The sequence below is a fragment of the Ursus arctos genome, unplaced genomic scaffold, assembly GCF_023065955.2.
Source record: "Ursus arctos isolate Adak ecotype North America unplaced genomic scaffold, UrsArc2.0 scaffold_17, whole genome shotgun sequence".
Lineage (NCBI taxonomy): Eukaryota > Metazoa > Chordata > Mammalia > Carnivora > Ursidae > Ursus > Ursus arctos.
This window is the reverse complement of record NW_026622841.1, coordinates 35,566,492-35,587,838: the sequence shown is the minus strand read 5'-3', so window position 1 is coordinate 35,587,838 and position 21,347 is coordinate 35,566,492. Positions and strand designations below refer to the sequence as shown.

The following is a 21,347-nucleotide window of genomic DNA, read 5'->3' as shown; positions in this document are numbered from 1 at the left end:
TAAAAAAAAAAAAAATTATGGTAACTTAGTAAGATATAGCAGGAAATTTTTCCACCATTGCTTTTAACATTATAGAATGTATTTTTATTTTAAAAGCACATGGCATATAGTTATAATATAGTTGTTATGCTATGCCTCAAAAAGGAAAGTGAAGATGTTTTCATTTGCTTTTATAATTTCAGGAAAACAGTGGTCTGTCCTATCATTGATGTGATCAGCGATGATACTTTTGAGTACATGGCAGGCTCTGATATGACCTACGGTGGCTTCAACTGGAAGCTCAATTTCCGCTGGTATCCTGTTCCCCAAAGAGAGATGGACCGAAGGAAAGGTGATCGGACTCTTCCTGTCAGGTAACTACATTTTTGTCAGACATTTTTCCAAAAGTGTTATTGACAGGGAACAGTGGAGCTTTTGTCAGACATTTTTCCAAAAGTGTTATTGACAGGAAACAGTGGAGCTTTGGGAATCATACCAAAAGGCTTCTAGGTGTATTTTGAGAGACATGAGGCATTTGTGTACCATATATGTAGTTAAGAGCCACACATATTATTATTATTTTAAAGGGGGCTTTCTCCTCTGATCCATTAATAAAATTGGGATTTTTCATTTATATAAATCTAGTGCACCTGAAAGGTGATGGTAACATGCATATGTTCTTTCATTCCTATATGAACAACATTTTGCAAATCTGTCAGATTTGTGCTTTCAGTTGTTAAGGATATAATATTTACCTTTAAATCCAACTATCCCTTAATTAATTGTAAGTGTAATGTGAAAATATTACCTAAAAGTGGGTCGTAGTACCAAAATACAAGCTTGTAAATTCAGACTTGTACCATCTGGATGGTAGTTACTGACTGATGAGGTTAGAAAAGCTCGTTTAAGATATAAAAATAACCAGAATTGACAGAAGTATAAAAAAAGATTTCCATGAGCACATTCTGATTTTTCCTCTGTTTTATACTTGGTCATCTATAGATTTTTTTTCTGAAAGGGATAAGAATCTTCTTGATGCTTTTCAGAACCTTGATGTTGAGACCGTGAGTCTCTGAACCATCCTGGGACTTGTTGGGGCAGCACCAGCCTGCTGCCTCTCTAGTGACGGAGAGCCCTTCAGAGCCAGGCGTTAGCTTTCTCCCCTCCTGGCCTTCTCGGCCTGCTTTCCCTTGAACTCAGATCCCGTTCTGGCAAAGCTGAGGAGAATTTCATTAATTCTATTTTGAGTCTTTTCCTATAGCAAAGGTACTTTTCCACTCTTTTGCTGACAGTTCAAATAACCATCTAAATCAGGAGTTCCTAAACATTTCGTAGACAGTGGGCTTCTTTGAAAAATCTGTTAAAAGCTAGGAGTCTTCTCTAATGGGGGAAAATGTACATGTGCGAACAGAGGATTGAGCATACAGTTCTAGGAAATGTAGAGATTTCTCAAAACCTAGGTCAAGAAACCCTGGTACTAAATGGTAGTTGGCCTGTTTCCTCTGACTTCTAACATAGTAGACTTCTCATTTTTTTTCTCTTCTAAAATCAAAGTATGTCTTAACTTTTATGTGGAAACGACTGTTTGTACTGGAAAGGCAATTGCTGCCACCCTTCCAACAGCATGGAATTCATATGTTTTTAGGGCATAGAATCAGAGGTGATAATTCATCCTAAAATGTAGTCACCATAGTCTCCTCTGTCCCTGGAACTTAATTATTTTCTTTAAGTTGGAGTCCATTTTTCTCCATACTCATCCTTCATGGAAATCAAATGGTTAACTGGTATTCATTTATTTTAGTCCTACTTTGTTATCATTTCTCTGCTTAATGCTACCTGTTTGTACCCAATCTACATCCCTGGACCATATTCTGATGAATTGGGCCCCTCTTCTGCAGAAAATGTACCATTCTTGGTCAGGCTGACAGCCCCTTGGGAGTGACTGACTGTATTCTCTACTTCCTCTCCTTTCCTTAAAGTTTTCTGTTAGGTATAGGAAAGGGAAGGACCTCATTGTTTTCGTCCTATGCAGTCTATCTCTTTGCAGTATTTGCCTCACTTTAGAACCTGGTATGTTTGAATTGCTAACATGAATCTAGTTGGTTATATAGTCAATATAGTCAGTGTAATTGCTAGGAACTATGGGAAGATAGATGAAGAGAATTATGACAACTAGCTTCAATTTAAGGAGTTTCAGATGGAAGCTTAGTCAGGACCTGAGGACCAAGAAAGGTACTGAAAACAGGAGAGGCCTTGGGATGTTCAGAGAAGGCTCTCAGGGCACAAGCTGTGACAGAGGGTAGGCCCAACAGTCTGCATGTCTGAAGACCAAATAGTATAGCACAAAAACAAAGAAAATCCTTAGGTCCCTGTGAAAGTTTCTGAAGAGTGTGAGAATAAACATTTATTCTCTACTTTTAAAAACAAGAACTGATTGTAAATTTTAAATTCTTAAAATTAACAGTATAGTATTATGATTGAATTTTCAGAACACCTACAATGGCAGGAGGCCTTTTTTCAATAGACAGAGATTACTTTCAGGAAATTGGAACATATGATGCTGGAATGGATATTTGGGGAGGAGAAAACCTAGAAATTTCCTTTAGGGTAAGTTCCCTTTGAAAAAAAATAATCTTTTATTTAATCTTAAATGTAGATATGCTCTAATTATTCATATTATATATCTCTAAATAAAAATTGATTTAGTATGAGTTTTGTCAGACTTCAGAACCTCAGTTCATTAAAAAATTTCATGTTACTATTAAGGCTTCCTTATAAACTATATTTTAAGCAAATAAATCAGTGATCTTAATGGTTAAACTATAAAACTTACACAAGATTCCCTAGTTATTTTGAATTTCTGTTATTTTCAAGGAAGTAATTCAAACTCTAAAAATAAAAAACAATATGTAGTTTCTATATGCTACTATGGTATTCGACTGCCAAAACCATAATTTCACTTTCTCTAATATGCTTTGTCCTTCTGTTGTGAAAATTATTCTCTCTTATATAAAACGTGGTCACTTTACTGGCTTTACATTTTTCAATAGAAAGAGGCAAAAGAATTCTGAAATTGCTCTAACTTAATTTAACCCAGTCAACCTTATATAAAACTCTTAAGCATTTCACATTCACTAAAATCAACATGTTAAGTGACATTGCGTATTTCTGAAAATAATCCACTTGAGACACATAGCTTTATAGTGGAAACCACACTGAGCTGCATTGTAATCTAAACCAGCTACCTCACTTTGTTCTAGTGGATCACTTTGCTGTCTTATAAAAGGAGGTTTGGACTCTAGATCATCTTGGAAATCCTATCCAGCTGTATCACTTTAAGATCCTGGGAGAACTTTAAAGTAGACTGAATATTTAACAAAATCAAAACTTCTCAATTTGTTTTAATTGTAAATAACAGATTTTTAGCTTACAGAAAAACGCATTTTGAAAGGAGCAGAAGGATAATTTCATTAAACTAAGAATGTGAACCCAAACTTGATGATCCCTCTTTTACCCTTTCTTGGTTTTTATTCTCATGAAGATGACAGAGTATGCTGTCACTGTCCCAGTGGATAACTCATGAGAGATCCAGTTTAGAGTTCTAGGGTCTGTTTCATGTACAGGCTATGACAAGTTTGGAAAAGGAGTAACAGGACTCTGGGTGAATGCTCCATGGTCAAAAGTTTTTTGACTATGAGCCATGCATATACTACACACAAAATTTAAACTTGAATTTAAAATGCAAACTTAGGGGTGCCTGGGTGGCTCAGTTGGTTAAGTGTCTGTTTTCAGCTCAGGTCATGATCCCAGGGTCCTGGCATCGAGCCCCACATTGGGCTCCCTGATGATCAGCATGGAGTCTGCTTGTCCCTCCCCGTTTGTCCCTCCCCCCACTCTTGCTCTCGCTCTCAAATAAAATCTTAAAAAAAAATAAAATTTAAACTTAATTCAAATTTAAACTTATGCTCTTTTTATGAGTCCTGGCCTATAGTTAGAAAAATATTGCTCCAGACCTCCTATCTTTTCTGAATTTAACCTTCCAACTTCTGGTTTGATCAGAACCAAAAATTACAGAAAAGTATGCTTCTGAGGAAGCACTGCTTTTGTGATCATATGGCAGGAGCTCCACTGTGTGGATGGTCATGATTCTGTGAAATTTTAACTATGAATATCCATAGATGTGAACTTTTTTTTTGTTTTTTAACCATCAGGATCTTAATATGGTCTTCTTTGCTATTGTTTTCAGATTTGGCAATGTGGAGGAACTTTGGAGATTGTCACCTGCTCACATGTTGGACATGTGTTTCGGAAAGCCACACCTTACACGTTTCCAGGAGGCACAGGACAGATTATCAATAAAAATAACAGACGACTTGCAGAAGTGTGGATGGATGAGTTCAAGAATTTCTTCTATATAATTTCTCCAGGTTAGCATTTTGCATTAGAAATACAGGACTAGAACTTTCTTGCCTCTGATCCTAATGCATCTGAGAAGAGTTAAGAAGGGGTAGAAAAGCTTTGAGAGAGGCAAAGCACCAACCTCACAGGGTTGTCCTAGGGAAGAAATGAAATTGCACAGTGTACAGAGTGCTTAGCACTATGCCTGTTATATTATTAACAATAAGTTATCCGGGCCAGTATTGCAGACATTACTGTCAGTCCAGGTGTTACCAGTGTTCTGTTTTATTTTTAACCTAATTGTAATGTGTAACGTTTATATGAAAATTCAAGTCTCTCAGGGCCACTGTAGCGTGTCTCAAGGGACTTCTGTCCAGGAACTTCACTGCCATTCAGGGTTTTGTGGGAACAGTTGTTCTATCAGCTATAAGTCTTCCTGACATTGTTAGCATTCCAGCCTCGTTTTTTAATTACCACAATACCGTCAAGTCACAGTTCACACAGTGAGTTGTATGAGAGAAACCTGACTGGAAACAGTTGCTCTGCTTAATATTTGGGCAAAAGAGATCTTGATTCTTGTTTTTGCCTTCACATATATGAAAGTTTTCTGATCCTATGAAAATTTACATTTGTGTGTAATATTGCTAGCATTGTATTTCATTCTCACATAAATTTAATTTTTCGGGACACCTGGATGGCTCTGTTGGTTGAGCGTCTGCCTTCAGCTCAGGTCATGATCTCAGAGTCCTGGGATTGAGCCCCACATTGGGCTCCTGCTCACCCGAGAGAGCCTGCCTCTCGCTCTCCCTCTGCCTGCCGCTCCCCCTGCTTGTCCTCACATATTCTCTCTCTGACAAAGACATAAAATCTTTTTTAAAAAATTTAGTTTTTCTTTGAAAAAAAATAAAACACATATAAATATATTTCCTTGGTTTTTATTTTGGACAATGGATTCGTGGTATATCACTTGTATAGCCACACATCACCAAAATGGTACCATTTGTTAAATGCAATATTTAAATAGAAATGTGTTACCTAATAGAACATGAATAATTCATTTATTTCTTTCAACAGGTGTTACAAAGGTAGATTATGGAGATATATCATCAAGACTTGGTCTAAGACACAAACTACAATGCAAACCTTTCTCTTGGTACCTAGAGAATATTTATCCTGATTCTCAGATTCCACGTCACTATTTCTCTTTGGGAGAGGTAAAATATTTATAGTCTATGTGGTTATTTATGTTCTCATTCATCAAAAACAATAGAGGTTAAACATCCAACAAGGGAATCCTTTCATATTAAAATACATAACCTCAAGTGCAAGAAAGTTCTTGACAGTTAACACCATCTGCCTCCTAACTTGAAATATTGCTAATTTTTCATCGTGTTATAGTTTATTAAAATAAGAATGCTCCACCCCTAACCTTTCAGTGTTGGACTGTTGTTTCAGTATTTTAATGTCTTCAGCAGACTTCTTACTTTAACAAACTGAACCATTTAGTTGAAAGCATATATTCCTAAAGATGATGTCCTGGTGTTAATTAACCTGAATGAAAGAAGTAAAGTTAAAAGAACATATATAATATAAATCATAGCAGCAGATGATATTTGTGGACAAGGCCACAAACAGGACCCATCCCAGGATTGAATCCTCCTGACACTTAGGAAAAGTAACCCCCACTGCACAGGAGGCCGTCACTTCTTCAGTCTTCCCATGCATTCAACAAATATTTGAGTGTCTGCTATGTGGTAGATACTATTTTACATACAAGGAGTACAGCAATGAATAAAGTCTCCGCTCTTGCAAGTCTCACAGTCTGTAGAGGAAGCCAGGTTTTTAAAGTACACAGTATAGTGGGCGGTACTAAGGGCAAAGGAGAATGAGAATGGCTGGCAGGCTTGAGTATTGGTGCTGTTTATGTTGGGGCAGTTGAAAAAGTTCCCCCTTTGGAGTTTTGATTTTTGAGCAGAGATTTAAAGAAGTGAATGAGCAAGCCATTTGAACTGCTGGGGAAAGAGCGTTCCGGGCACAGAGAAAAACAAGTACAAAGGCCCTAAGACAAGAGTATACTTATCACGTTCCAGAAACAACAGAGGCCAGTTGTCTGGAATGGGGTGAACAGGGGTGGGGAGTGTAGTAGAAGATGAGGTCAAGACATACTGAGGGTCAAATAACATAGAGCTGGTAGGCCACAGTAAGCACATTGGGTTTTATTCTGAGGAGAACGGGAAGCTAGAGAGAGACAAGGAAACCTTCACTGGGAAAAGATCAGATTACTACATTGGGCAAAACTATGTGCAGACAAGAGTAGAGCTGGAGTATTGGTGAAAGGAAAGGGTAGTAAAGGACTGTGTTAAGATTTTCACCTGAGAAACTGGGACAGGGAAGTTGGCATTATCAAGATGGGAAGGCTTGTGGAGGGGGTGCAGGGGCATTCAGCTGTGCAGTTGGGACATGTTAAATTGGATCCAGGTAAAGATACAGGGTAGGTCATTGCATTTACAAATGTGCAGTCTGGATGAGAGATTGGGGATGGAGATCTAAAGTTAGGGATTATCAATATATAGGTAGGTTTTAAAACAAAACTGCATGAGATCACCTTGGGAAGAGCAAGTGTAGATGGAGGAGAAGGGGGAGGACTGAGGACCAAGCCATAGGAAACTCCACAATTTAGAATTTATGAAATGAGAGGGAATTAGCCAAAAAGATTTAGAAAGAGTGACCACTGAAATAAGAGAACCAAGAGAGTGGTATCCCAGAGACTAAGTGAAGGATGTGTTTCAGGAAGGAGGAAGTGGTTGGCTGTTGAGTAAGACTAGTACAGAGAACTGGCCGTTGGACTGGCAAGGGAGAAGTTGTCTGTGGGCTCCATCTCCGACCCCAAAAGGGTTCCCATGAAGATTGGTAGGGACAATATCCCTGATGACTTCAGGGAAGAAGAGGTATTAGAGATCATGTGCGTGGCAAGTCTTGCAAGAAATTCTGTTGTGAAGGAGAGCAGAGAAATTGTTGGTAGCTGAAGGGGAATATGGAGTTAAAGGAGGGGTTTTTTTGTTTGCTTGAAAAGAGCTGTTGGTTGTAGGAGTCCTGTTTAGTAGACGATCATGGTGGGAAGGGATGAAAAGGATGGCATCCATTGAAATAAGAAGGAGGGTGGAGGGAATGGGGACAACTGTTAAGGTCAGTTGTTGATTTGAGGGTAGAAGCAAGTAGTTTGTGGTAGAAGTATGAGGAAGCTTTTTGATTTTTCTGTTTCGTTATTGAACAGAAGATCATCAGTTGAAAGTGAAGAGAGGGTAGCGATGTTGGGGATGTGGGAACAAGGAAGAGATGTAAAGTAGAGTAGGGTGTTGGAGGGCAAGTTCATCACACAGGGGAGCCCAGTGACTGACAGTGGTGAGTCAGAGTGAAACCATTCAGCCCATGCCAGGGGGAGCACAGGCAACTGTTTGCCCTTAGTTGTTACTGAGGCTACTTCAGGCTTGACTTGAGCACCTCTGAACTTTGTTGTGATTTAAGAAATTCATCCTGAAACAGATGAGAAGTATGCTGAGTTTCTTGCTTCATTAATGAGACTGTTTCCTTTGCCGTAGCCTCATTCCAGTCAAGGAAGGCCCAGAGTGGGGCATGTACCATGGGAATCTACCATGGGAAGATTTATAGCAGTTGCTCCTACAACTTGCCCTTTTTTTTTTTTTTTTAATTTAAATTTTACTTAGTTAACCTACAGTGCACTATTGGTTTCTGGAGTAGAATTCAGTGATTCATCACTTACATACAACACCCAGTGCTGATCATAACAAGTGCCCTCTTTAATACCCATCACCCATTTAGCCCATCCCCCTGCCCACCTCCCCCCCGCATCAATCCTCAGTTTGTTCTCTATCGTTATTGTTAAGAGTTTCTTATGGTTTGTTTTCCTCTCCTCCCCCCCCCTTTCCCATAGGTTCATCTGTTTCATTTCTAAAATTCCACATATGAATGAAATCCTATGGTATTTGTCTTTCTCTGACTTATTTCACTGAGCATAATAACACTCTAGCGCCATCCACATTGCTGCAAATGGCAAGATTTCATTCTTTTTGATGGCTAATATTCCATTTTATACACACACACCCCACATCTTTATCCATTCATCAGTCAATGGACATTTGCTATTTGGGCTCTCTCCATAGTTTGGCTATTGTTGATAATGCTGCTGTAAACATTGGGGTCCATGTATCTCTTTGAATCTGTATTTTTGCATCCTTTGGGTAAATACCTGGTAGTGCAATTGCTGGATCATAAGATAGTTCTTTTTTAAACTTTTTGAGGAGCCTCCATACTGTTTTCCAGGGCGCCTGCACCAGTTTGCATTCCAGTGTAAGAGGGTTCCCCTTTGTCCACACCCTCGCCAATACCTGTTTCTTGTGTTGTTAATTTTAGCCATTCTGACAGGTGTGAGGTGGTTTTGATTTTTTTTTCCCCTGATGATGAGTGATGTTGGGCATCTTTTCATGTGTCTGTTAGCCATTTGGATGTCTTCTTTGGAAAAGTGTCTATTCATGTTTTCTGCCCATTTCTTAACTGGATTATTTGTTTTTTGGGTGTTGAATTTGATAAGTTCTTTATAGATTTTTAGATACTAACCCTTTATCAGATATGTCATTTACAAATAACTTCTCTCATCCCATAGGCTACCTTTTAGTTGTGTTGATTGTTTCCTTCGCTATGCAGAAGCTTTTTATCTTGATGCAGTCCCAATAGTATATTTTTGCTTTTGCTTCCCTTCCCTCTGGAGATGTGTCTAGTAAAAAGTTGTTACAACCAAAGTCAGAGAGGTTTCTGCCTGTGTTCTCCTCTAGGATTTTGATGGTTTCCTACCTCACGTTTAGCTCTTTCATCCATTTTGTATTTATTTTTATGTATGGTGTAAGAAAGTGGTCCAGTTTCATTCTAGTGCATGTGGCTGTCCAGTTTTCCTGACACCGTTTGTTGAAGAGACTGTCTTTTCCACTGGATATTCTTTCCTGCTTTGTCGAAGATTAGTTGACCATATAGTTGTGAGTATAACTTGCCTTTAGAATAGAGAATGAGTTGTTTTTTTTCTCTTGAACTGACCCAATTTTGGATAACATTGTTCACTGGGCCAGAATACAGGTGTATTACAAAGAGCCACTTGTCTAACCCACGGTAGATGATTGCCAAGGCAAGTTTGTTCTTTACCTGCCTCTTGCCAGCTGGCTTTCTATAAAAGGAACAGATTTTACCATCCGTGGCCTGCTTGTCACTGCCTTTTTAATGAAGCAGCTGGTCTTAAGCTTGTTTGCCCTTAGTATCGGGGCACCTTATGCAGATTAAAGCTCTAACTTCTAGGGCTGGGGTCGCTCTTAAGCACCCACCCTTGTGCAGCTGGGGCTCTCATGCTGGGATCATAGCTCCACCTGCATGAGCTTTACTGTGCTGAAAACTGGAATTTAGACTTTGGGGGATCTTTTGTCATACTTCAAAGGGTCCAGAGAAGCCTGAAATCATAGGATTTTAGAGTAGAAAGGGGAATGAGAGGTATGAATTTAGTCTCTGCCTTCACTACTGACTCTCATAGCTCCTGTAGGTCCTGGAACTGAGTAAATGTGTTTCATTGTGATGTCTAATAACTGTTAACTGAGGAGATAGATACTCTAAAAAACCATGACAGAAAACAAGTCAGACCTTTTGACCACTTAGCCAGTCTGTGGACTAACCGATGGCTTCTCTAGGCAGATCTAATAACCCTAAGATTGAGTGAGCATAAACTCTGTGTCAGGTGCTGGTCTGAGTGCTTTACAAACATTAACTCATTTTATCCTCTTATCAACACTATGAGATATAGGTGCTGTTATCCCCACTTGACAGTAAGTAAATTGAGGCATACGTAAATGGTTAAAACAATATTCTCAGGTCACAGCCACAAAATAGAAGAGACAGAATTTGAACATAGGCAGTATGGCTTGAGAGCTTGTGCTCCTAACCATTAATACCCAAGTCTTTCTCATATCTGACCAATATTTCTCTTAATGGCAGAGAGGGGGGAAAAGTGGATCCAGATTCCATTACACTAGAGTCTAAAAATCCTTTAATTGCCTAGGTGGTTCCACCTAGTGGAGGTACCAAGATTCTGGAGGAGACTGAGCAAAAACTAAGAAACCTAGGCTCTAGGTTCCTGCCTGTTTCCCAGGAATGAGTGTGTTCACAGTTATTTTCAACTTCCAAGGTCAAAACTAATATTGTAGTGATAGCTGTGTACACCAAGTTGTTACTTCAGAAAGTGGTGGAAGAGCTGCTGAATGTGTGGGTAAGGAGGAAAACCTGACAGTGACCATGGACCTACCATGTGTCCGTCTCTGTTGGGCTTCTGTATGTGTTAGCTCATTAAGAGCTCCCAGCAAACCTGAGAGATTGGTGTGCCTGTTACACAGATGAGAAACTGAGGTTCTTACAGCCAGCTTTCCCAGTTACTGTGTTCTAAAGAGTGCTGAGGTCTGAGGTCCCCCAAGGTGCTCGATTAGAAAGGTAGGGGAGGAGGGAGTAGATTTTGTGGCCAGAGATGTTTGGGAAATGCTGCTTTTTATATCTTACATCCTTCTCTACCACCAGTCCCCACCCCTACCAAGAGTCACAGTATAGTAAACAGCTTTGAGAAGTCCTTCAGCAAAGAAACCTATTTAAATATGTTTAACCTGGTAATTTTTAGACACATTTGATCACAAAACCCCTGTATAGTGGCACATGTGTCAACACTTGGCTGGATAATTTTGTTCAGATCGTGGTCCTGGGAATCACTGTCTTAGAGTGCTAACCAGTCACAGTCTTGTGGCTAGTAATGCTAGGGTAGGGAGAGAAGCCCACGTCTGCATGTCCCCATACCCTAAGCTTTCACTCCTGCCCACCTGCCTCCATATACCTCAGAAGTGCAGCCCTTTCCCCCCGACCACCATAGTTCAGATGTTGCTGTGTTCCAAGTAGAAAGCTTCCTATTTCCTCACCCGCTAGCATTCTCACATTTGTACATGGTGCTTATGACCGTTTGGGTTTGGCTCATTGGCAAGCCTGGCTCTGTAAGGAAAGGTGTGTTATTCAGACATAAACAAATCCTATTAAAAGGGCCATTAGCCTGCTAACTTTGCCCCTTGAAATTATTTAGATCCCCTAAGATTTTTACTAATTCCAGAGAGTATGAACCGAACATGGGCACTTCCATGTGCCTTTCACAGAGGGCTAAGGATATAACTTGGCTTTATTAATGTGTGTGCATATTGTCTCCATCATTGACAAGTAGTCCCTCTCAAACTGTGGAAGACTATCCTGTGTGTCGACATCTAGTCCTGCACAACCAGTGTGGTAGCTGCTTGCCACATGTGGCTATATTTAAATGAACTAAAATTCAATAAAATTTGAAAGTCAGTTCCTCAGTCACACTAGCCACATATTTAGTGCTCAATAGCAAGAAGTAAAAGAAAAAAATATACTAAAGTACTCAATAGCCACACATGGTTAGTAGCTACCATATTGGATGGCATAAGTATAGAACGCTTCCATCGTCTCAAGTTCTTCTGTGTGTATGCCCTCTGTAATCATTTTTACTCTCAAATAATTTAGGTACATCCTAGAACAACTTCCATAGGGAAGTACTGTATCAGATTTCCAAACCATCCCGTCAGTAGTTACTTTCCTGCTGGGCTAAGGAGAACATCAGGATCATACTTACGTTCAGGAGTATCTATTCCAATGATGACAAGCTCCCTTCTTTTCCTACATGAAGTCTTTTAGTTTAAGGGTCCCTAATAATTTAGAATCTCAATTGTCATTAGACATCCTGAAGATTACCAAATATCTTACCCAACAAGAGGACATCTCGTTTCTCTTTCCAAGACAGTCATCAAGGTGGAACTTGGAATGTGAGGAAACTGGAAGGAATCAGTAGTGCAACAAGGCCACTGAGCATTCTGCTGTCAGTCCACACTGTGTATATGTTTGCAGTAGATGTGCATGTGTATCTGTATGTTTGTCTAGTTTACCTCTAACTTCTGTTTTCATTATTGTCCCATAGATAAGAAATGTGGAAACAAATCAGTGTCTAGATAACATGGCTAGAAAAGAGAATGAAAAAGTTGGAATTTTTAACTGTCATGGTATGGGAGGTAACCAGGTAAGTCTCTTAGTTAAGCTTTAAAAGGAATAATTTTTGGATTTGTTTTAATCTTCTGCCCCTTTTATCTCATTATGTCATTCAGGAAGTATTTTCCTACCTATGAAGAGACAATAATAAAGACCTTTTAGGAGAAGGGAGCTTTCAATTTAATGATTACTTTTAAGTGAAACATTTGTAAAAGGCCCCTTTGTGAGAACTGTATTTACATTGCTGTGCATGAGATTTACTTTGCCCTTTTTAGTCAAACAGATGACAGCCCTTGACAATACAGTCAGTGTATACAGAGAGCTCAAGGTCATTTTTCCTTTCCTCTGTGCAAAATTAGTGGTAGCTTTTCTGAGTCATTTATTCTCCTAATACCACATTAATCAAGTTCAAAAATCACGTATCTTGAGATACTTGGGTGGTTTTTTTTGCCAGACTATTGGCTGGTTTCTTTTACTGTTAAAGCTTACATGTGTGCACCTTTTTCAGGTTTTCTCTTATACTGCCAACAAAGAAATTAGAACGGATGACCTTTGCTTGGATGTCTCCAAACTTAATGGCCCAGTCACAATGCTCAAATGCCACCACCTAAAAGGCAACCAACTTTGGGAGTATGACCCAGTGGTAAGTTATTCAGTTGCATGGAGGAATGAAATTAGGTGTGTTTTGTAGCTAGAAGAATGAATTCTTTATAGTGAAAAGAATGAACTCTTGTACAGTTTTAATATGGGTCAAATTGTTCTTACACTCTAAAAATGGACAGATGGGATAAACAACCTAAGTAATATAAATATGTTGTAATCTCCCCAGTAATTGACCTTGCCTCCAGTCCCTGGTCCTTGTTGTCACTATAGCCACTCTTCCCTCTGTCCTCAAGCTCTGTCGTCTAGCATGGGAGAAATGGAGCCAGGAGTAGACTGTTTAAATGGCTGAATTAAACACTTAAGTAAAAAGGTGAGCTTTAAATAATGAAATTCTCTGGCTCATGATGATTTTTCTGTGACATACAACAAAACTTTTTATCTTTGCTCTGAAACCTCACCCGCTCACCACACACTGCATGTTGTACTTACACAGGAGTGCATAAAAGATCAAAGCATCCCCAGTAAGTCTCTGTCCTGTGCCTTTATCTGGCTAACCTCCCAATTTGTGCTTTTGCTTTATAGTTCTGGAACTGGCACCAGAATCTTCAGTAGGTCTTTCTCTGGTTCTTTTTCCTCTGCACATCTTCTCTGACCTCTGTCATACTGAACTGCTTTGTACTTGTTTCTCTACCAGTCTTTTCTCCACTATTAGACTGTTAGCTCCTCAAGGGTAGAGACTGTGCTTTATAAATCCTGGGTCTCCCTCCACAGTGTCAAACTATGGTAAAAGTAATATTAAACATAACACTTCAGTTAATGACTATTCGAAATGGCCTCTATCACGTGTTCTGGGGTTTTTCATGGGCGCATGCTGCTGCCCCAGACACTACAGGGTGTATAGCATCTCTGACTTCAGACACCAAATGCCAGCAGCACCCCATGGTTATTTTAAAAATGAGGGGCACCTGGGTGGTTCAGTCATTTAAGTGTCCAACTGTTGATTGCTGCTCGGGTTATGATCTGAGTTGTGAGATCGAGCCCTGCGGCAGGCTCTGAGCTTATCGGGGAGTCTGCTTGTGATTCTCTCCCTCCGCCCCTCCTCGCCAGCTCCTACTCTCTCTAAAATAAATCTTTAATGTACTGTCACTTTTCATTGAACACACCATTGGGAGGCTTGTTGAATTTTTTTTTAATGAGGAAACATAAAACCTGTTTAGAGTAGCATGAACAAATCAGTGCTTACTCTTCTTCATAATTCTGAAGGCTTCTGGGGTAGAGATTCATTGGCACAGTGCCATCAGGGATAATTTTGCTGCATATTCCTCCCCTTTTGGTTGTGGCCACAGGTGGCTGCTGCTGAAGAAGAGGGGACATCGTACTACCCCAGGTTTTGCTCTTTATCAGGAAAGCCAGAGCTTTTCTTAGACCCCCCTCTGCAGACTCTGCTATGTCTTATGGGCCAGAACTTCAGCCCATCGTGACACCACCTCCACCAGCTAAAAGGGAGGCTGGTTACACAGGCGTTGGGTTTCCAGTCTCCGGTGTGATGGAGACAGGAAGTGGGGATGGCAGTGGTAGCCTGTGTATGATCCGCACAGTGCACCACACCTGTTATCCAGAGGTAGCTGAAGGTAGAAATGGAAGGAGCTAAAGTGGGTTTAGGGGATTTAGAAAGAGCCAGTTATGAATGTTAAGTTTTAAACAACTTTGGAGCCCTTTGCACAGTCTTCCCAGAGATAAAATTTTAGTTTGCAGGCTGGGTTCTATCACAGGCAAACTCGGAGACAAAGGTTAGTGTTTGTGGTGTTTATTAGAGAGCAGCCTTTGAACACCTGGGAAAAGGAGAAGACCGAGTTGGGCAAAGGTAGGAGTCACACCACGATGCAGCTCCCCCAGACTCAGCCAGCTGCATAGGAAGCTCAGGGACAGCGTGTCAGCGTTGTCCTGCCTCCACCAGTCAGAAACACAGCAAGCTGGAGAACTAAAGAGAAAATAAATTACACATATTTTAAGTTTATTTAAGTAATCTCTACACACAATATGAGGCTCAAACTCATGACCCCGAGATCAAGAGTCACATGCTCTCTGGAGCCAGCCGGGTGCCCCTTTGTAAACCTATAAATCATGACATCGTAGGTTCCAAAGGAACCCTAGAAATAAAACCTAGGGCCTTGTTTAATACATGTAGAGACATTGAAGCCCAGAATGGAACGTACCCAGGGTCACAGAGCAGCTAAAATGATCTGTGTCTCAAACAATGCTGGAACTCTAGATCTAGGATTCTTTGATTAAATTTGTATTTTCTTAAATCTTTGTCTTATTTATATTTGATATTGCATACAGTTTAGGACACCAGGTTCTTGTGCTTTGATGCTTATAGCTGTCCTTTCTACAATAAAATGCAGATGATTTTGACCTAGTTATAGGTAGAGATTAGGGGCAAGGGCCACCAAAATGATCTTTTCTAGGTTACAAGTAGACTGTAGGCAATGATAATTACAGCTTTTATCCTCTGCTGCGTAAGTTACAGCTGTCACTGGTTTATTCAGTTGCCTTCATCAAGGTTTTTCTGTCTGGAGACTAGTCGTGCTGACTGGTCCTCTTCTGAGTACAGTGACCACAGTCCCCATGAAAATGACATGTTCCAGATAAAAGAATTACATTAAAATAGAGGGATGAGCAAGAGTCAGATGAATGTGTCTTAGTAAACAGTTCACGTTTCCTTATAGTTGTATACGTTTACAGGATAATGTGTAATTCACATCCCTCCCTGGCTGCTTTGAGTAACAGACACATGAACTGACCTACGCTTATCACTCATAACACTCCTCTGTCCTGACGCTTTGAAATTGCTCTAAAAATCAAGTCTGTAGCACAGACAAGTACACAAAATTATATAGCTGCATCTCTCAGCCATTTTTTAAGGGCTGCTTTATCAATCTTACGATCTCTTAAGCTTTTGAGTCTTCAGAAGAACCTGAGTTTCTAAGGACTTGAGGTTTGGAATCACAGAATTAATTTGAACAGCCTTATCACAGGGAAATGAAGCAATTTTGAAATAGCTTTTTTTTTTTTTTTAAAGATTTTATTTATTTATTCGACAGAGATAGAGACAGCCAGCGAGAGAGGGAACACAAGCAGGGAGAGTGGGAGAGGAAGAAGCAGACTCATAGCGGAAGAGCCTGATGTGGGGCTTGATCCCATAACGCCGGGATCATGCCCTGAGCCAAAGGCAGATGCTTAACCGCTGTGCCACCTAGGCGCCCCTGAAATAGCTTTTGGAAAATAGGTTGAGGATCCCAAATTAGGAACCACTAATCTGATTTTTTTTTTTTTTTTTTAGGAAGCTGAAGCACAAAAAGTGAAATTTCTCACAGTGTTCTAGAGCTTGTCCAGAATTGGGACTTAGCATTTTGGTCACTGTACTTCAAGTTCAGTGTAACCGACCGTACCCCAGTGCCTTTCTCCCTCCCACATAGGTCTTACAGCAGTCTTTATGTAGACACTTTTTCTACAGAGCAATTTCATGCTCACCAGAAATGATGGTTGAGGTGTGTGATTTTTTTCATGTTAACGGTTCTTTTCTGTCACTTTCAGAAATTAACCCTGCAGCATGTGAACAGTAATCAGTGCCTGGATAAAGCCACAGAAGAGGATAGCCAGGTGCCCAGCATAAGAGACTGCAATGGAAGCCGCTCCCAGCAGTGGCTTCTTCGAAATGTCACCCTTCCAGAAATATTCTGAGACCAAATTTACAAAAAAAAAAAAAAAAAAGAAAAAGAAAAGGAAAAAAAAAAAAGGATTGACTGGGCTACCTCAGCATACATTTCTGCCACATTCTTAAGTAGCAAAAAAGGAAAAGTGCTTTCCTCCTGCGGGGATGTAAGGTTTATCAGCCATTAAAACTTAGACTCCTCTCGCTTTTCACTAGCTGTGAACCAGCCTTCTTGTCCGAGGACGTGAAACTACATAGTAGCGAGACTGTGCACACCGATGTTTACAAGATGGAAAGTGTCTTTCACCCAGAATCATGGTAAAGAATATTCAGACAATGAAGCAATCAACAAAACGTGCTTTCCGGAGCTGCACCTTGTACGGTTTGCTTGCACATCGGTAACTGCTGCTGAATGTGCGGTCATAATGAAGAGATTTCCAAGATTTTTTTTCTGATTAGAACTGGTAACCAGTATATTAAATATTGATATAAAAATAAGTGAAAAAGAACTGGAACCAGTTTCAGAATCATGAAAACAACATTTTTACAATTTAAGAAGAAACTATATTAAACAGGGTTTAAAGGAAATTAAAACAGAACTATGAGAAGTACAATTTGTTATAGTATAGTATCAAATTTCTATATAGATTTTATACCTCAGTGGGGAAAAATAACTGATTCCAGTGACATTCATTTTCATCTGTGATAGTCATGGATGCTTTTTTTTTTTCCTTGGGGTGCTGAAATTGAGCTGGAAAAAAAATGGCTCTTTGAACGTAGTTTTAATTGCTTTCTTCAGTTTTTTTTATTTGGTTTATGGGCTGTTGGAATTGTTATTTTTAATTGCCTTCAAAGAATGAAGATTTAAAATGTCTGGTCTCACTGAACATGTTAGATCTCTCAGTTGCTCTTGGGTCAACTGGCTTATAGACTTTCACACACAAATTTCTTATTAGATTTTGAACTTCTTAACTTGATTCAGCTGATAATGCTTAATACCCAAGATTCATACTACTGTACTACAGATTTATTTTCACAGCAATAAATCTTCAGTTCTTTATGATTCCACTCAACAAAAGGCCTGCAGAAGTGATGATTTGGATATTTGGAGAGGATACATGGATGGTTTTTTGAAACCTTTTTTCACTCCATACTCAGATGTGCTTTATTGTCAAGTGCATATTTAGATTAGGTTCTTGAATTGTAATGATTTTTTTAATAAAATTTGACTGAAAATGTTGGACATCGTTTTAATGAGTTAACCAAAGAAGTGCAGCTACTGTTGCATAGTAGTACTGCATTTCTTCCCTAAATTCTTTAGGTTAAATCCATTTTCTTTTTTTCTGATTTTTAGTACCACAAAATAACTTCAGAATCAATTAAAAGTTGAGTAAACAGTTTTAATTTCATAAATCTCGCGACGTTTTTCCTGATAATGTAAGGCAGTCCATTGGCAAGTGTGTATTTTCCTTCTTATTTGTAAGATTGTATTTAGTGACATTCTTTTCTTTGATCATCAGAGATGCTCACTGCAGGCAGTGCTGTTTCTTGTGCCTACGAATGTTTCTGAAAGTTCTATCACTAATGCTACTTGCGAAGGTGAGTGTTCGGGAAGTTTCTCATCTTCTGTTCAAGTTAATGAGTATCAAGAATATCAAGCACGTGTGGATGCTTTAGGCTGAGACTGTAGTACAGAAGGCATGAATTCTGTCCCCAGGAAATTTGCAGTGAAGCAGGTGCTGGGTGGGTTTGTGGTTTTTTTTTCGTACTCCATGAGCTCTGTTAATTCTGTCGTCAGTAGGCCTAATGTTTGAATAAACCAGATGTCTAATAAATTATTTTCATGCTCAGAATTTTCAGGTGTTTGTACTCTAGTATAGCTTGGTCTTATTTCTTACTGTAAGAAAGCTTAATAGCAATGTGATTTAAGGTTTGGTTTTGTTTTTAAGAGGGGAATGTGAGTGATTTAATTCATGGGTACTTTTAGAACCTGAGGGATAATCCCATTGCCTTTATTTTTCTAATTAAAGAATTCCTAAATACTTTGAAAATACAAAATATTCCTGAATAGTTGTGCCTTACATTGATTTTATTTGAAGTTAAAAGGGATCCCTAGTCATTATGTCCATTTGTAGATCAGGCAATATGCTAACCACTCTGTTATACATCAGACTGGGAAGAAAAGAATTAATCAGAAAGAAAGCCAAGGATGAAAAGAGGGATTATTGGATCAGTGAAGAATTTATAAATGTGCCAAGGATAATCTGAATCTCTCAAATGTATTCACCTTATTCCAATCCCAATCCATTTTAATGTCTTTCTGTTCTAACTGGCATTCTGAAAAAATAGTACTTTGCTCACCATTCTGCAAATGAAGGGCAGCAGGTACCATGTTCTCATTTCCCTATTCTACATTTAGCTGAGAACCAGAAGTGCTTCTGTAAGGGTCTGGTGCTCTCCCCATCTTTCAAGAAGTACAGCAAGAGCAAATTGAACTCCAGAATTTTATGTTTTTTAAAGAAGAAAGAAAATCAGAAGGTAGTGTTTCTGAGGCAATAACTGGGAGCAGAGGTATACAAAGAATGAATCATTTTTTACTCTGGAAAATTAGATGTTCTCAATTATATAACACTTCTCCCATTCTCTGACTTCCTAAAGTTTAACAAGAATTTGCTTGATCTACCAGAACTAATAATTTTGCAGGAAATGAGGCAAAACTCAGTCATATTGTCTATATACTAGCAACAATTAAAAATTAAATTTTAAAATCTTAACCATCTGTAATCACATAAGTCAAATACCTAGAATGTTAACAAGAGATATGTAAGACTTCTACTCTACAAAACTACCCCATGTTGCTGAAACTATAGAACGCTGCAATAAATATATTCATGAATTGAGAGGCTGCATACTGTCAAGATCTGTTTGCCCAAAAATTGATTTCTAGAAATCAAATTTCAATGAGAGAAAAATCCTGTGAGGCTTTCTTGTAAAAATTTGCAGATATATATAGAAATCCAACAGACCTGGAACAGCCAGGATAATTTTGAAGAGGGGGTTGGAAGACTTACACCAATTTCATGACTTGCTTTAAAATCACAGTACTTAAGAGTGTGGTATTAGAGTTAGGACAAATAGATCAGTGGCTAGAATAGAGTCCAGAAGCAGACCCATACATACATATGGTCATTGGCTTTTCAGCAAAAACACAAGCAACTCCATAGGCAAAGACTTTGGACATTGATGCTTTCACACTATGCATTCAACGTGCACATGTGTTCAATTATGTATTGCACTATGTGTTCAGCGTGGATCGTGGGACCTAAATGTGAAAGGCAAAACAAATCCTAGAGAAGAAAACAGACTATCTTCATGACTCTTGGGAAACTCAAAGAGATCTTAGGACATAAACTTCATAAAAGAAAGAAAAAACTGGTACATTTCACCAAAATTACACTCTTATCAGAAAGATATAAAAGTGAAAAACAGCCAAGGACAAAACAGTTGCAGTACACATAACTGACAAAGACACGTTTGCCGGAGAACCTTTAAAAGCCACTGCAAAAGCAACACAGTATACAAGTTAATACGTAACTTGAGTACACACTTCACAGAAGCTATCCAGATGCACAATTAGCATAGGAAAGGGTGTTCAACATCAGCCACCAGGGAAGGCAGAATGAAACCCCCCGGAAACACTATTGCACACCTGCCTGAGTGGTGAGAAAGTGTAGCAGCAACTAGCAGAAGTGTTAGCATAATCACCATGGAAATAGCGGGCCCATTTCTTAAAAATGTAAATTGATGCCTACTCTGTGATTCCACTTCTAGTGATGAAACCCAAGAGAACCCCCAGCCAGGAAACTACTCAAATATCTGTCAACAACATAATGGATAATCAAATAATGGTTATTGAAATACTAGTCCACAGTTTTTAAAAATGAATTACTGGTAGAATACAGATAAATACAAAAATACTGAACAAAAGCTAGACATAGTACATTTATGCAAAGCTCAAGAATAGGCAAAACCAACCTAAGGTGCTTACCTCTGGGTGAGTATAGGCTTGAAAGTGGCATAAGAAAACTTTCTAGAATGAGGGAAATAGTCTTAACTGATTGAGATAATGGCAACGTGGATGTAAGTTAAAGTTCTGCTGAGCTATATACTTGTGATATATGCATTTTATCATATGTAAATTATACCTCAATAAAGTGCAGGGGGGAAATAAGATATTTACCTTGCTGGATCATACTATATATATAGAGAGAGAGAGAGAGCATCAAGGTTTTCTAAAAAGTGTTCCACTGCTACAAAACACCCAAAGGCTGGCTCGGTTGCCATAAACATACTATTAAGTGAGATACTGAACTCACAAGAAAATATGGAAAAATCTATAAAGTCCAGGGGAAAAAAATTTCTAAATCTACGTAAACAAGCCACAGAAGTAACTGTTAAATACGAAAGCCCTTCCTCTCCTAAGAACAAAAGAGAATAACCAGTTTGGGGA

The 21,347-nt window shown here is 39.0% G+C and overlaps 1 protein-coding gene across 9 annotated transcripts in view; it reads left to right on the top strand.

The window, feature by feature from the left end:
- The window catches only part of GALNT1 (polypeptide N-acetylgalactosaminyltransferase 1), a 183,687-nt gene extending 164,997 nt beyond the window's left edge, over nt 1-18,690 (top strand). For all 9 annotated transcript variants that reach the window (XM_048218466.2, XM_057313127.1, XM_057313126.1 and 6 more), the window contains 7 exons: nt 183-353; nt 2,469-2,586; nt 4,226-4,406; nt 5,452-5,591; nt 12,452-12,550; nt 13,028-13,162; nt 16,720-18,690. In XM_048218466.2, the coding sequence (XP_048074423.1) occupies nt 183-353; nt 2,469-2,586; nt 4,226-4,406; nt 5,452-5,591; nt 12,452-12,550; nt 13,028-13,162; nt 16,720-16,866 (991 nt within the window). In that variant the 3' untranslated portion in view covers nt 16,867-18,690. The remainder of the gene's footprint in view (nt 1-182; nt 354-2,468; nt 2,587-4,225; nt 4,407-5,451; nt 5,592-12,451; nt 12,551-13,027; nt 13,163-16,719) is intronic.
- The last annotated feature ends 2,657 nt before the right edge of the window (nt 18,691-21,347 follow it).